Source organism: Stenella coeruleoalba (assembly GCF_951394435.1).
Source record: "Stenella coeruleoalba genome assembly, chromosome: 14".
Taxonomy (NCBI): Eukaryota; Metazoa; Chordata; class Mammalia; order Artiodactyla; family Delphinidae; genus Stenella; species Stenella coeruleoalba.
The window spans coordinates 4,672,067-4,688,706 of record NC_137160.1 but is presented as its reverse complement, the minus strand read 5'-3'; the positions used below and the strand labels follow the sequence as shown (position 1 = coordinate 4,688,706).

Sequence of the window (16,640 nt, the reverse complement as noted above, 5' to 3'; positions counted from 1 at the left end):
CTGAAAGAGGAACGATGAAAACCCGTATTTTCCCAGTGCCTAGTTTGCTATGTGCTGCTGTTCTGCACATCTCAGAGCTGAGAGCACATGCTAATCAGGGGCAGGTTTCCCTTCACGAAACCTTGTGGTCCTCGTGGTCTAGATCAACTGGGCCTTTTCTTGGGGTCCATCTGGCACCGGCCTCAGGCGCCTAACCACAGGGCAGTGATTCACTTCACAGCCGTGCGTTTCCAAACTGGCTTATGAGACTCAACCTCACGCCAGCCCTCAGCCAGTGAGCTGAGCTTCCTATCTGTCTGTTTAAAGGTTGAGAATAGACTGAGATCATTTCAGCTCCAAGACCCCTAATTATTCATTTTTTAAAAGACAAAACCAAGAGCTTTACGGGGCTAATGTGTAAATTGCTACGTTGCTGTTTGAATGTAGTAAGTAAACCCAGAGCCCAAAGCATTGGCTACTGGTAAATTTAGATTTTGTTCTTTTCCCTTCTACTTCTCCTCCTCCTTAAAATAACAACAAAACCCAAAACAAACAAACAAAAAAGACCCTTGCCTGCTGTGGTGTTTGGTAGCTCTGGCTGGCTCCTGGGCAGACGCTCCAGGAGAGGGAAAAATGCCGAATACAGGTGGGGAGTTTACTCTTATGAAGTATGTCTCTTGCCTCAGACTAGCTCTCTGGTGGCCACTGGCTCAAATGTCTGTAGATTTCTTTGAAACCTTCTGGAAAATAAAATGCATTTAGCATATAAGTTATCATGGCAATGACTGGGGATAGAAATTTACAATTGAACCCCAGGTTTGGAAAGGGCCCCTTTGCCATCTATTAACTGCAAATCAGAGCTGGAGTGGTGAGGGGCCCTTGTCAGTGGAAGCAGCTAGGGCAGGTGAAGGCAGCAGAGGGTCTCAGGTCCTGAGGGAAAAGTCCACCTGTACTATTAGTCCAGACATATCTAAGTAAGGTGCTAATTAACTTGTCATGAATGGTGTCACAGATGTACAGAAATTGGTGATACAAGCAATATAATTCAACTGGGTTTTAACTAAACACTCCTCTAGATAGTAAAATGATTTTATTTTACTTTAGGAGGAACTTCTAATGCACCTGTGGAGATACCCATCTCTTTCTATTCATGGGATCGAGGGCGCGTTTCATGAGCCTGGAGCCAAAACAGTCATCCCTGGCCGAGTGATAGGAAAATTTTCAATCCGTCTAGTCCCTCACATGAATATGTCTGTGGTGGAGAAGCAGGTAACCAGCGTGCATTTTTCTCCCGCCCAGTGGCAGTGCCATTTCTGAGCGCCGCACACCACAGTTTAGCGGGCAGTTCAGCTGTTCGCATAGAAGTATCATTTTTTTTTTCCAATACAAAAGGGACTGGAACAAATGTCAAGAAACTGATAAATTTTGTTCGGTAGAAACCTCTTTGCTCAATTATACGCAATTATAGTAGTCAGATAAGTAACCGTTTGGAGTTGGAGTGATGGGAAATTTTAAAAAATTAAATGGTAGCTATGAAGGCAAGATTGGTTTTACACCCAGATGGAGAAGCTAACTGCCTACGGCTGGGCTGAGCTGGGACATCTCAAGCTGCAGTCATCAGTTTGTCTGTGATGTCTGAAATCTACACTCTGAAAGCAGCCATTTTAATGAAAACGTTCCTTATCTGGAGGGAGTGCCTGTCTCAGTTATCCACCAGTCATCAGTTTACCCCAAGTTTAACAGAAAGTAGACTCTGAATAAATAAGCTCAGGAAACACCTCATCCCACCCCCGTCTATCCCACTGTCCCTTTCATCGTCTTCTCAGTGCTGATTACATCCTAAAATACTCTCCATCCTTCCTCCCTCCCTCCCTTTTTGTCCCTCTGTCTACAACGTATAAATTCCACGAGGGCAGGACCGTCCTGGTCGTGCTCACAGCTGTGACCCCAGCACCCAGAACATTTCCTGCCACATGACAGGCGTCCATTAACATTGGTTGAAGCAAATATTGGAATGATTTTTTTTTCTTTCTTTTTTGCCGCACCACGCGGCCTGTGGGGTCCCAGTTCCCCGACCAGGGATTGAAACTGGGCCCTTGGCAGTGAGAGCGCGGAGTCCCAACCACTGGAGCGCCAGGGAAGTCCCTGGAAGGGCTATTTTAGAGTATGGAGTTGTTCTCGGAGGATTTCCTGACTAGCGGCTGGAACAGAGCCAAGAAAGAGAAGGGCGCTGATGACACGGGTCCTTCACAGCTTAGCTTGGAACTGCTTCCACTTCTCAGAAATTTCCAAACGCATGGTATTCCCCATAAGAGTCATTAAGGTACTGGTAAGTCCAAAAAGAGTGGTCAGTCGTCAGATGGAGAAGTTGTACTTGTATTGTGTTTCATGATTACCAAAATTCATAATAACCAAACAGTCAGACACCCTGGTGAGTATGGGGAGGGTCAGAGCTGGGATTGGAGGGTCTGGGGACAGAAGGGGAGTGAGAGCTCGCGTTCCTCCCACTGGCGAAGCTCCCAGTCCTGGAGCCCTGCTCACTCCACGCCATCCCTCCGGAAGAACTAAGGTAAAACCCAAATACTTGAATTTGTTGGGTTGAGATTTCATCAGTTTCTTGTTGAAAGACGACTGTATGTTCATGGTATGAGAGAATAACTTGAAATTTTCTTTTCCACCTGAAAATGTTCCTTTTAGGTGAAGCAGCATCTTGACTATATATTCTCCAAAAGAAATAGCTCCAACCAGATGACTGTATCTATGACGCTAGGACTACACCCGTGGGTTGCAAATATCAGAGATAATCAGTATCTTGCGGCAAAAAGAGCCATCAAAACAGGTTGGACTTCAGATATTTTTATTTTTTTATTTAAAAAATTTTTTTAACATCTTTATTGGAGTATAATTGCTTTACAATGGTGTGTTAGTTTCTGCTGTATAACAAAGTGAATCAGTTATACATATACATATGTTCCCATATCTCTTCCCTCTTGTGTCTCCCTCCCTCCCACCCTCCCTATCCCACCCCTCTAGGCGGTCACAAAGCACCGAGCTGATCTCCCTGTGCTATGCGGCTGCTTCCCACCAGCTATCTATTTTACGTTTGGTAGTGTATATATGTCCATGCCACTCTCTCACTTCATCCCAGCTTAACCTTACCCCTCCCCGTGTCCTCATGTCCATTCTCTACGTCTGCGTCTTTATTCCTGTCCTGCCCCTAGGTTCTTCAGCACCTGCCCCTAGGTTCTTCAGCACCAATGCCCTTCACCATTTCAGTAATTTGCTGAAGGGCACCCAGCTATTAGTGGCAAAGCCAGGGTTTAAGCTCACACCATGAGATTTGAATTTGGGGCAAAATGATGGACTTGAAAACCTCCAGTACTCCTGGAAATGATGACCAACATTTGAAAACATCCTTTTAAAGGCACAGCTGAACTCGCATGAAAGTAAAGGAAATCTTCTGGGACTAACAATGAAGGAGCTCAAATGTAGTGCAGTGAGCAAGCTGACACGGGCCGCCCTGCGGGGACTTGTTCTTCCTGCTTACAAGGAGGTGTGGGTTTTAGTGGTTTCGGGTCAGCACGAAGCAGACAACGAGACCCACTACATAAAAGCCTCGCTCCAAGAGCCACGCTCACCCTGGACGGGGTGTGTGTGTGCAAGCTTGGCCGTCCTTGCTTGGGTTTTCGGTGAACACAGAGTCTCCCCTGAGAGTTTTGAACCATGGACCTGTCTTGGCATGGGTTTGGGTCTTTAATTACTGTGTGTGGTCGTGTTCTTCCCAAGCCCATCCTGGACTGCCTGGCTGGTGCAGACGGCCCCAAGGCAGGCCATGTGAGCTTTGCACTGAAGAAGCTTCCTGGATATGTGCTCCTTGTATAAAATTACAGAACACACGAGAAACTCAATTCCAGCCTATCCGCCTCTAAAACCAGCGGTCTTTTTTACAATGCCATTCTGCTTCTCCAGAGGTAGGGAATAGCTTTATTTGTAATTTCCTCAGCGGTGCCTGTTTTGACTTCGTGTATTTCAAAGTCGTGGACAGGATACAGGATTGGTGAGCAGGGACACAGGCCTGGGCTTCTGGCTGCCCGGGGAGGAGGAACAGCCAGTCTTTTCTGCAGCAGGAATGGGACACTGCCAACAGTTGCAAAGTGGGGGGCTCTCCTAAAAGCAGGGGGAGTTTTGGGGTCTTTTCAAACGTTAGGCGGGAAGACACTGGCAAGTGTTTATATAGACTATGCACTATATTACCGTTGGGCCTTGGGCCACACCCCCAGAGATGCTGGAGCTGGAACTGGGGGTCCAGACCTCCTTGGAGCCCTCACTGTCTGTCAGGATTATCACTACAGGGACACAGACATTAACAATCACAGGACAAGTCCAAGACCTAGAGCCGTGCTTCTCTGCATAATCATTCCTACTGTCCCAATTGTAGCAGCATTTTGCCAATTTTGGAGTGAAGAAAAGAGGAAGAAGGGTTAGGAAGATAAATGCAATGCCCCTGAAGAGAGGCGTGTGGTTGAAATGTCAAGGCCTGACGTACTCTTGCAGGAAGGCATGGGCACCTTTGGGCCTGCTTGTGTGCTGGACCAGTTCTGCTAACAAAGTCCATCATCTTTATTCACATTCACACCTTGCTCTGTGGGTAAAGAAGGTCGGGCACGCTCTCTCTTGCAACTGTTTCATTTTTCACTCCTGCTCTGTCACCAGCAACTTGTCCTCTAGCCTACAAGGTTTGAACTCATCTCTTTCCAGACCCTAGGATATCCGTTAAAACTATTTCCTGGGATACCTTGAAAGTTGAGCACAAACGCTGAGACATTCAGGTGACGGTTGAGTACAGCTATTTATTTGTATATTGGTTACAAACAAAAAAACAAAGAAGTCCCACCTTCCCAATATTTAATTCACGCACCAGCCATGGAAGTGGGCACACCATCTTGTGCCGCTCCTGCCAAAAATGCATGACCTCGTCCAATCAGGAGAAAGCATCAGACAAACCTAAACTGAGGGGCATTTTACAGAACAACTGATCAGTACTCTACAAGAGGGTCAAGTTCATGAACGTCAAAGAGAGGCTGAGAACCTGTCACAGACTAGAAGAGACTCAGAAGCATTGACAAAATGCAGTGTGGGATTCTGGATTCAATCCTGGTATACAAAAAGGGAAAAAGTGGTAAAATTCCAATCAGGTCTGAGTCTACTTAATAATATTATTCCAATGTTAATTTCCTATTCTTGATAATTGTACAATAGTTATATGTTAACATTAGGGAAAGTAAAAGGATATATGGGAACTCTGTACTGTTTCTGCAACTTTTCTGTAAGTATAAAATTAGTTCAAAATACAAATTTAAAAATATTTTAAAAAAGTAGATAATTGTACTTCCCTGGCGGTCCAGTGGTTAAGACTCTGTATTTCCACTGCAGGGGCCTCAGGTTTGATCCCTGGTTGGGGAACTAAGATCCTGCATGCTGCATGACCAAAATAAATAAAAAAAGTTTAAAAGTAGATAATTGTAAAGAAGGCAACCACAGTTTTCTTCTTGACTCTGTTGATGATTTTAGAACATAAATTATGTGAAATCAAGAAGTTTACCTAACCCAAGTATCAAATTTAATGATTAAAACAAAGAAGAAGAAAAAGACAAAGCAAACACTACATTTGGGGAGATTACTGGGGGTAGTCTTGTCATTATTTTATTCAAATGCCTTCTTTTCCTGTGCTTCATTCAGTGTTTGGGACAGAGCCAGACATGATCCGAGATGGATCAACCATACCCATTGCCAGAATATTCCAGGACACCATCCAGAAGAGTGTGATGATGCTCCCGCTGGGCGCTGTGGACGATGGAGAGCACTCCCAGAAGGAGAAGATCAACAGGTTAGTGCGTCCTGTAGGCGCTCACCCCTCACTGCACAAGCCTGGGTCCTCACACCGGTAACCTCCAGACAGGCTGCATACTTCAGATGCAATTTGTCATCAAGTCTTCCTGTTTAAACTGTAGACTACTTTCCCTCTGTCATCTGAATGGGAATAACAGTGTCTCTGTTTCTTTTGTTAGGTGGAATTACATAGAGGGATCCAAATTATTTGCTGCCTTTTTCCTAGAGATGGCTAAGCTGCATTAATCATGGTAGGCCTGACCAGCCTAGGCCTGACCTACTGACAGATCCCCTTTCACACAACCCTGGGCAGGAACAAAATCTAACTATTCAGAGGAATTTGGTCCCCAAAATAATGTTTTCCCTTGGACATCTGGACCAGTAATATTTCCAAGGCGCAGACATCGGACGTGGTTTTGTGTCACTGTGCACACCTTTCTAAAGCCACAGCCACCTTCAACAACCTGACTTCCCTGAGTCCTGCTGCGGCTGCCCCAGGCCTGGACTCACAGTACCCTTCAGGATGAGGACAAGTCTCTGATGAGATTCTCCGCTTGCAATTTGATTGGTGTAATCACTGCAGTTTGCGTTCTAGGCCTCTAAGTGCTTGACACACAGTCATCCCATCCAGTGACTGTCCATCCTACATCACCCCTGCTTTTACCACTTGTGCCCTTTATCTTATTGACAAACATGTTGGTCTCCAGCACTGCCTACTGTAATTTCCCTGTGGGCTCATTTTTAGAGGAGTTACTAAAGCATGATAGTGCATTAACCTCTTGCTTCCCCTTCATTTATTTTTCCTGCTTCTTCAAAAGTGCTGAAATGGAAATGATCAATATTCATATGCTTACGCCATCTGGGATTCCTTGTGCGAAAATGAGTACTTTCTAAGTTCCAAGCCTCTTTACCTTTGCTGCAGTTGATGCCAGCCGACTGCCCCTCCTGCAGCCTCTTCTCTCTTCCTGCCCCGTCAGTGAAGGCCTCCTTGCTCTCTTCAACATCTGCGCACCTGTCAATGCGCCACAGCAGAATTAATCCTGATAGAATTTCCCTCACCCTGCGGGAACTGTACTCAGTGACTACATCTAATAAATTGCTCAAAGCTTTTAATAGCATCGGTTTTAGATAGAGAGCTAATCAACCCTGACATCAGTAACACATTCTAAATTTAAAGCCCTCAGCTAATGCTGGGTTCATTAATCATTTTAGTTAACCATCTTGTTTGGCTTGATTGGATTTGACAGTGTAAACAAACAAAAAAATGCAATTTTTCTACAGTTGAGTATATTTAAACAAACAGATTTAATCTCTATAAATTATTTAAATCACATTAATGGAGAAGAATTTAAAGGTTTGTTAAAAATGTTTCTCACGATTCTAAATAAAAAACAAGCATAACACATTCCATTGCTTCATGGGTTCTTGAAATGTCAGTTTTAAAACTTGCTGCACCTCATCTAAAATGGCTGGACCAGAGGGCCAGTAATTCGGCTTGTCCTGAACTGCGTCACAGAAATGGGACCCAGCTGAGGCTTTAGCCACTTTTCCTCTGATGCTGGAGAACATTTAAATGCTGTCTGTTGAGTATGGGCAGGAATTTGATATTTTTTTGCTATTAAGCTTGGTTTGTGCTTGCCAGATTACATGGAATCTTTTGACATTTTGGATTTTGTGGGACCTAACTGGTGTATTTGGCAGACTTCTCAAGAACTAAATATACAGGAAGTTTATGATCCCCATTTATATTTTTAAAAGGGTGTTCATATTAATCAATTAACAAGGCTGGTTAAAATGTATTGTAACCACTTCTGAGCAATGTAACATCAGTTTGTTTTACCAAGCATCTAAATTATAAGATTACTCATTCACTGATCTACGTTCCTGCTGAATCTCTGAGACTTGCAACGTCTGGTTAATTATTCAGCTACCACCAGGCAAGAAAGGCAGGACAAAGGCTGAGGTCACTGAGTCTAGGAGATCCCAACCTTGGAATGTCTGGGTGCAGAGCCATAGTTTTCTGCCTCTAGGGGTCACAAGGAGTGTCCCCAGCTCTCCCAGGTCCATCTGGGTTTTCTACCCGGCCCCAAGCCAGGTGCCTACCTGGGTTCTGCTGTGATCTGGAGTCAGAAGGGAAGTATTTTCAGGGCAGTTACACACATACGGGTGACAGAAATCTACCCACTTATTGGCCAGGAGGCCAGGTAAAATTTTTAAATATTCTCTATCTCCAATCTCTGTCTTCCATTTCCAACTCATCTCTGTACTTCAGGGGTCCAGTGAAGTGCGCTGCACACAGTAGGTGCTCAATATTGCACGCTAAAATCCTCCTCTTGGTTCCGCAGCTGCATTTTTGGGCTTTCCCTGGCCTGGACTTCTATCTTTATGCTCTTTGCCTCACATCGTTCCTAGCTGAAACCGTCTTGGGAGCAGCTAGCACTGGGAAAAAGCACATGAAACAAGTCATGCTGAGGTGCCATCGACTGATAACAGCGCCTGTGTATCCGCCCAGGCAGCATTTGTCTGCACAGGGGCCACAAACCAGCAGCCGTGAGCCCCATACGGCTGCCTTCAGTGCGTTTCACGTGGCCTTCACGTTGTTCTAAGCACTTCTGAACTGGATGCCAGCATCTCAAAATCAGCAGACCTCACCCAAGTGATTTCTCTTGAGTGGTCAGAAGACTGGGTAACACCATCTGCGGTTCGTGCAGGGTGACAGCCCGCTGAGCTGAGGAGAGGCTGTGCTGAGCACAGTGCCTGGCCCATAATATGTGCTCAGTAAGCTTCTTAGACGCAGAGTAAGAAGGAAGCTCACGAATAATACAGTTGTATTTGTCTTCTCACTTCTGATAAGTAACTCTCACTTAAAGAAAACAAGCCCCGGACTTCCCTGGTGGCGCAGTGGTTGAGAGCCCGCCTGCCGATGCAGGGGACACAGGTTCGTGCCCCGGTCCGGGAAGATCCCACGTGCCGCGGAGCGGCTGGGCCCGTGAGCCGTGGCCGCTGAGCCTGCGCGTCCAGAGCCTGTGCTCTGCAACGGGAGAGGCCACAGCAGTGAGAGGCCCGCGTACCAAAAAAATAAAAAACAACCAAAAAAAACACAACAAACCCCCAAACAAATACCATTTTATGATAGGTCCAAATGGTTTTTAAATACTATACTATTTTAAATATCTAGTGTTATATGTATTCAATGCCATCTAGCTATTATTTTTAAATTTTATGTTTCAAGTTTGAATACTAGCTGAACATGTAGTAGATAAACAGTTAAATAATGAGTTGCGGACTCATGTAAGATGAAATAAAATATTTGTTTCAGTGGTAATGCACCTATGGTTAAACCTAGCATAATTCTATTATCTATCTGTAATACCACTGCTGTTCATGACAAGCAGCAAACTTAAACCCAGGCCTAATATCTGCACATATCATTTCTGTTCTTCCACTGAACAGCTCTTTAACATCTGCATTCTATATCGCAGGCCACTTAACTGGTAAGAAAGATAATCTCCCTCTTTACTATATCAGAACAGCTTTCCTCTTTGGGAAGCAAGCTCTGGGAGGCCGAGGCTGGCTTGGGGGTGTTCTTTGTTCAGCTGTCCAAAGGCTCAATCAGTCGATGAAATAAAGCCAGAAATACAGATTTTCTGAAGCAAAGTGTTCTTTTTCTTTCCAGCACGATGTGGAAGAGAACGGATTAATGACTATAATTTCTTAACAGTTATGATAAGTAAATAAATGCTTCTGAGCTTTCTTTGACTAGGTAGATTGAAGAGAAAAAAAACTGTCACTACGTGGAAAAATTTTATTTAAAAAATTATTCTAGTGTAATTTCTTATTGAGAATGAAAAAAGATGTCAGAGAAATTATGCCTTTGACTATAATAGAAAATATGAAGTTTTACATCATCTCACCTCCCACATTGAAATTCACCAAAACAGCATTCAAAGAGAACTTAGATTTAAAATTCTACCGTGGGTGGTTAAGTGTTCCTAGCCTACTCTCATTGTTACTGTAGGTAGGCATGTGAGTGTAGTGGCAGAAAATGTTAACTTAAAGGAAATTAGAACTTTAAATGACACTGTTAAAGTAAATGAGTCATCAAGAATGGTTAGTCACCAAAAATGACCAATGCTTCCTTTCAAATTTTAAATAATTATAGTCAAATAAAGGCAGCTGTCTAAATTTTATTTAAAACCCCACTTGAAAAACTGGAAGGCAGACTTTAGGGCTCCTACAGAGTGAAGGGAAGAGGTTCAGGAAAGGACAGTCACAGAGGGGAAGCAGTGCATTCTGCACGCCCTGCCTAGGTCTCTGGATGACCTCTGAACCATGCCTGTGTGAGGCGGACGAAAGCCTCTTGGCTAAGGCTGAGGGGACTGAATGTGACTTCAGCTGCTACCATGACAGGAGAGACAAAGTTAAGGAGTAGCAGCACAGCCAGAACAACTGCCTGTTAAAACAGTAACGACAACAGCCAACCTCTTCAGAAGAATAGAAGCGAATTCAGAGTCTCTACGTTATATTACTCAAATATCTAGGATACAACCAGAATTACTGGGCATTTAGGAAAAAGGGAAACATGACTCACAATCAAGAGGAAAGAGCAAATTAATGAAGATTAACCCCAAGATGATTCATACGCTGGAATCAGCAGACAAATATGGCAAAGCAGCTATTATAACTTTGCTCAAAGACACAGTGGAAAATATGCCTTTAGTAAATGAACCAATAGGGAATCTCAGCAGAGAAACAGAAACGGTAAGACAGAACAAAATAGAAATTTTAGAACTAAAAGACAATATCTGAATTAAGAACAAAAAAAAATCACTAGCTGCTTTTAACAGATGATTGGAGATGACAGAAGAAAGAATCAGAATAGATCAATAAAAATCCAATCTGAAGGTCTGAGAGAAAGAAAAGAATGAAACCAAAACAAAAAAGGACAGAGCCTCAGTGAGTTATGTATATCAAGAGGTGTAATATATATTTAATTGAAATTCAAAAGAAAAAGAGAGAATGGTGAAAAGTAACAGTATTTGGAGAAATAATGGTCCCAAATTTTCCAAACTTGGTGAAATACATAAATTTACAGGTGTTCAAAGTTCAGAAAACCCCAAATAGTATAAATATGAAGAAAATCATGCCTAGGTACATCACAATCAGATTGCTGAAAGCCAAAAATACAGAGAAAATTTTGCAGGTAGCCTGAGAAAAATGACAAATTACATACAGGGAAACATAAAAGGGAGAAAAACATCTGAATGACCTCTGCTCATCAGGAAAAAATGGAGGCCAGAAGTAATGGAAAGACATCATCTTTGGCAAACATGTCTTAAAGAAGCTCCAAAGGAGCTTTATTATATATATACATATATATAATATATATATATAAAGGATATATATATTATATATAAATTTTCCTAATAAGACACAGAAAAACAAATTTTTCCTATATTCTTGGATTCTCTTGCGCATTGCATGACACGTAGGTGCTTAATAAACCACAGCTATCACCGCTGTATTATCTAATGGAACAGTCTTTTAAATGTTTTAATGAGAGTAACAGTATTAGACACTATTACTGTGGCTTAGAAATTTTAGAGCCTCTTCTATTAACAGAATGACGAAAGACCGGAACTTTACTCTAAATGACTAATTTTATACACGAGGAAGTCAGGTTGACTTCCTTAAGGTCACTGTCCTTAAGGTTGACTTCCTTAAGGTATGATGCAAAGGTCCTGTCTCAGTAAAATACTGCATGATGGGGAACTGAAAAACAAACTCAGAAGAAAAATAAACTCGCTGCTCAAAGAAGGAAGATGAAATGTTAACTCAGTTCCCAGGGTAAGAAAGGTAGCAAGGTCAATCTCCTACAAATCAACAGAATACCTCTTCAACATGGAAAACAGTGCTAGCTACTCTTAAGTGTTGAGAAATTCATCACCTTCTCATCCAAGACTAACACTCTTGAACTAGCTATTCATTAAAAGATGCAAGGTGGACTGGAAAAGGCTGACTCTGGAGTTTGAAAAGTGAGTTCCACCTTTACTAGCTGTGTGATCTTGGAACAGTTATTTAACTCTTCTAAATTACAACTTCCTGTTGTGGGTGACGGACATGAGAATTCATATGGATTACAGTAAAAATTCGACCAGATAATGTCTATGAAAAGTACTCTGTAAACCAGTATTTAAAACGTTATTATCACCTGAATATTCTGACTTAAATAAGCGTTGAGCTGGAACTGGCCTTGAGAGATGGGTTTGGTTTAGAAAGCCTACCATCATTATTACAGGGCTATCCTTTAAAAACTCCGTTTACCTAAAATTTTACAAATCCAATTATTTAAGAGCTTTCCCTATACCTACAAGATAAAGTCAAAAATGCTGAGCAAGCGGTGTCTCAAGCTGATCGCAAGTGGGATGTCGCCTCTCATCTCTATATAGGTGTCCGTCAGAGCACTTTGCAAGCCGCGGTCTTCCTTCCTGGATCTGGAGTTTCCGGGGAAGGGCTGTAAGCTTCAGGTCCGCGGATGCTCCCGCAAGAGGGGCAGGCGGCGGCGGGCACGACCACGCTTCGGTCGTGCCTTACTTTCTTCCTAACAATTCTTGCGCTGCGTCACTACCGTTAATAAAAACGGTCCGGCGGGGGCTTTTTAAACACCTAGGGCGTTTTCGGCTTTTATTGCCCAACTGGCCGGCCACCACACTCGGTGCTCTGCCTCCCCTTTAGTATCGGAACTCGGCTCGTGGCTCCCTGCGGCCCGTGACTCCGAGGATCCTTTCTTGGAGTCCACCGACAGACTGTCTTCAACATCTAGGGTTGCGCACGCGCCTGGCCCAGCAGAGAAACCGTGTCCCCGTAGACGGCCGCCTAGAAGCGCCGGGCACCGTTCGGGGCCCGGAAGGCCCACGGCAGCGGCCGCTCGCCCCGCGCCGCCCTCTGCGCTCACGCGCCGCCCTCAGGGGTCCTCTACGGCGGGCGGGCGGGGGACGGGGTGGGGTGAGGAGACATGGGACACGGAAGGGAAGAATGTCCAGAGGAATCCGCTTGGGGACTCTCCCCAAACCCCACTTGGCCCTCCGGCTCAGACACTTCTAGCCGGACGCATCTCCCCTTCTTTAGATTGTCTTCTTCGGCTTTCCGTTTTCCTCTCTTGCGGAGGGGCGGAACTTCCGGTCCCATCTCCTAGCAACTTCCGGCGAGAGCTGACAGACAAAAAAAAAAACAAGAGGCACATAGGTGCCCCGGTCAGTCGGGACAGAAAAAGGGAACTCGACGTGGGTTTTACTAATCCAGTTCCAGGATCCTGGTTTTTGTTCATGGTGTCCGGTGCGCAGTCCACGAAGGAGTCGGCCTGAAGACCGCCGGAAGTCGCTCAGCGGAGAGACAGGAAGTCCCGCCCCTTCCTCCCAAAGGGAAGACGGTGAGCCGGAGGAGTCAGTCAGAGGGGCGAGCAGGAGCGATTCCGTCGGCAAACAGGTAAGTTATTCTCTGGCCGGGGCGGGGGGTTTGGAGGCGGGGACCGTCCAGCGTCAGCGTGGGGCCTGGGGGCGGTGGCTTGAGGGCCCGGGCCCGGGCGGCTGGGCGCCGGGAGCCCCGCCAGGGCCCTTCGCTCTTCCTCCTCCCCCCTTCCCCCCGCCTCCGCCCCTCCCCGCTCGCCGGTCCCTCCCGACGCCGCCCAGACTCACCCGACACACGCCCGCCGCCCGCGCGGCCTCGCGGCCGCCCGGGCTCCACACCGCCAGCCGCTGCTCGCCCCGAGGCCCGACTCACACGGGCCTGGCTGTCAGGGCGGAGGCGGCGATTCCGCGCGCCCCTGCCCGCGGTCGGGCGCTTCTCACCGCCGGGCTTCCCCCGAGTGAAACGCACACGCCGAGCTGCCGCGTGTCGGTTTCCTCCGGCTGCCCGCCCCCTCCCGGTCTCCCGGAGCCGCGCCGCTGCCACCAGCGTCGGCTTCCGTTTAGGACGCCGGCCGGGCAGCGGTCTGGAGCGCTGGTGCCCGAGAGCGGCACGACTGGAAGGGAGGGTCCTAGCCGCTCGGGTTCAGCCGCTCTGCCCTGGACGGAGACCCCAGGCTGCCGCACACCACTTTTTGCAGCAGCGGGTACCCCTCTTCCCAGCTAGCGGGCACGTACTGTGTGTGCTTGTCCGCTTTCTGGGGACCAGTCTGGTGGAGGCGGGTGGCAGGAGCGGCTGACCCCTGTCGGCTGCGTCGAGGTGGGAATAGCTTGTTTATTTTCAAGGGGGAATTCTGGAGTGGGATATCTTGGCAGGGTTGGCATCCAGGGACACACGAGTAGGATTTATTTTATAGGTAACCATAATCCTAATGGTGACTGAGGTATAACGTTACAGCTCGTGCCCGTGGAACTAATTACGGTGTGCACCTGTTCTGCGGCGAGGTGTTAGTCCAGCTGGAACACCGTGCAGGGAAGGACGCTGATTATCTATTGACTAGAACATCATTAGGAGAGCTCATTTGATATATACGCTGTATACTTTATTTAGCACAGCAGTTTGTAGAGCAGGAATTAACCCCTTTCCACCAACTGAGACCCAGATTAAATAACTTGACGAAAGTTAACGTCCGGATTCAAATCTCAAATGTTTGTTATTCATTCTTCTTCAAGTTTGCTACATGTGAAATTACTAACTCCTAGTGTCACGTCTGGAAAACACTAAGGCGGGGACTTCCCTGGTGGTCCAGTGGGTAAGACTCTGTGCTCCCAACGCAGGGGACCCCGGGTTCGATCCCTGGTCCGGGAACTAGATACCGCATGCATGCCGCAACTAAGAAGCTGGCAAGCTGCAACTAAGAAGCGGGCATGCTGCAACGAATGATCCTAGTGCTGCAACGAAGAAACAAACAAAACCCGCTAAGGCAAGGCTCTGTAGTAGCTAATGTCTTCTTACACGATGCGTAAGACAGTTGTGGTAATTGCTGATAGCGCAGTTGCTATTGGTGCCTTTTTTTAAAAAAAACCTGTTATCTTGGAATAATTTCAGATTTACACGAAAGCTGCAAGATAGGACAGAGTTCCACTGGTGTTTAACAAAGCAAAGTGGCTCCACTTAATAATCACTGGTTCCTGCTTCATGCCAGACACCATTTTAGTGCAGGAGAGAGTAACATATTGCCCTAGAAGATTTCAAGGCCCGTTGGAGGAGACAGATACGTAAACAAATGTAATGCCTTTTGCCAAGTGCTGAAACGGAGATACGGGAGCACAGAGGAAATGATCACTGCTGGGGCAGGAGTGGTGAGAGCTTTCAGGATATATTTGAGTGGAGATCTTAAGGGTTAATGGCTATTCACTTGATTGATGGGACATTTTCCCCAACATTCATTCTAATTAGGTTTGTTTTATTAGAGGAGAACTCTCTTCTATAAAACAGACTCTTCTATTTGATTCACCTCCCTCTCTCACAGCCCCTCTAAGAAGAGATTTGTTTCACAGGTAATACAGGTTGCGAGAAGCATCCCAGTTTATAAATCCATGAACAGGAGGATAAATGAAAGCTGTGTAGTAATGGAAATATCTAGATCTATACATTTTTAAATTCTTTGATTTTCTTGCTTGTAAATACTTCCTGTGGTTCGATCACAGTCATTATGAGAGGTCATGGAGCACAGTTCTGCACTGTAACTTGGCGTGTTAGATCCCCACACCAGAGGGGACATTTGAGTGTCTTAGCTCTTGCTGCTATAACAAAATACCATAGCCTGGGTAGCTGAAACAACAAACATTTATTTATCACAGTTCTGGAGGTTGAGAAGTCCAAGATCAAGGTGCCGATTCCTGCTGAGGGAATCTTCCTGGCTTGCGGATAGCCACCTTCTTGCTCTGTTGTCACGTGGCAGAGAGCGAGAGAACTCTGGTCTCTCTTCCTCTTGTAAGGACACTGATCCCATCTTGGGGGCCTCACCCTCATGACCTCAGGTAAACCTACCTTCCAGAGGCCCTGTCTCTAAATACTGTCACACTGGGGAGTAGGGCTTCACCGTACGAATTTGGGATGGGGGCTGGGGGCGGGAATTATAATTCAGTCTGTAGCGTAGGTTTCTTGGAAGTTTTGTTATTATGTGGAACTCCTCCAAAATAGACTTGATACAGAACTAAATAGGAAACTGTAAAATTAGAGTTTATATGGCTTTCACTAAAGCAAAGTTAACGCAGTTTTATTTAAAATAATAAGAAATATGATTCAGAGACCAGTTGATGAAAGGGAGAAATTTTAATTGTTTCATTTTGATGAAAGAGAAATCCCTGTGGTTCTCTTTTCACTTTTAGGCCTCATAGAGTTGTCCCATTTTAGAGGGCATAAGGACTGTGGCAGTGATCTATTTTCATTCTCTCATTGTCTGATGAGAGGGCTGAGCCCCCCAGAAGCTAAGTGACAAACATGTCTCAGAAATTAGTGGCAGAACAAGGATTAGAATCAGGCCCCCTGATTTATAGGCTAGGCTTTCTGCTCTTTGAAGCATCAATAGTTCTCAAATTTAAGGTGCATCAGAGCCACCTGGGGGGCTTGTGAAAACACAGGTGCTGGGCATCACCCAGGGGCTCTGATTCAGCAGGCCTGCGCTGGGACTGGGAATTTGCACTCCTGACAGGTGCCTGGGTGATGTTGAAGCTGCTGGCTCTGAGGCCACACTTCGGGAACCCTGGCCTCACGTGATGTTGCCTTTGATCTCTCATAAGAGGAGAGTAAGTAAACCTCTGCAGGTTTTACCCGCCTAACCTTTTCCCTGGTACTCAGAGAAT

General features: G+C 45.6%; 2 protein-coding genes and 1 long non-coding RNA gene across 8 annotated transcripts in view; 2 read left to right on the top strand and 1 right to left on the bottom strand.

The window, feature by feature from the left end:
• CNDP1 (carnosine dipeptidase 1) overlaps positions 1 to 6,185 on the top strand; it is a 30,759-nt gene extending 24,574 nt beyond the window's left edge. For 5 of the 6 annotated variants that reach the window (XM_079942497.1, XM_079942501.1, XM_079942499.1 and 2 more), the window contains 4 exons: positions 1,084 to 1,248; positions 2,677 to 2,818; positions 5,719 to 5,866; positions 6,048 to 6,185. In XM_079942497.1, the coding sequence (XP_079798623.1) occupies positions 1,084 to 1,248; positions 2,677 to 2,818; positions 5,719 to 5,866; positions 6,048 to 6,114 (522 nt within the window). In that variant the 3' untranslated portion in view covers positions 6,115 to 6,185. The remainder of the gene's footprint in view (positions 1 to 1,083; positions 1,249 to 2,676; positions 2,819 to 5,718; positions 5,867 to 6,047) is intronic. The other variant, XM_079942502.1, reaches the window with a different exon arrangement.
• Positions 6,186 to 6,779: 594 nt separating this feature from the next.
• Positions 6,780 to 15,300, bottom strand: LOC307197010. Its single transcript, XR_013831301.1, has 3 exons — positions 13,563 to 15,300; positions 12,240 to 13,079; positions 6,780 to 6,880 (listed from the first exon to the last, which is right to left on the bottom strand). It is a non-coding gene; the product is annotated as an uncharacterized lncRNA (long non-coding RNA).
• The window catches only part of ZNF407 (zinc finger protein 407), a 421,297-nt gene continuing 417,735 nt past the window's right edge, over positions 13,079 to 16,640 (top strand). Inside the window, exon 1 of the mRNA XM_079942496.1 lies at positions 13,079 to 13,353. The gene's annotated coding sequence lies outside the window, so the exon portion shown is untranslated. The remainder of the gene's footprint in view (positions 13,354 to 16,640) is intronic.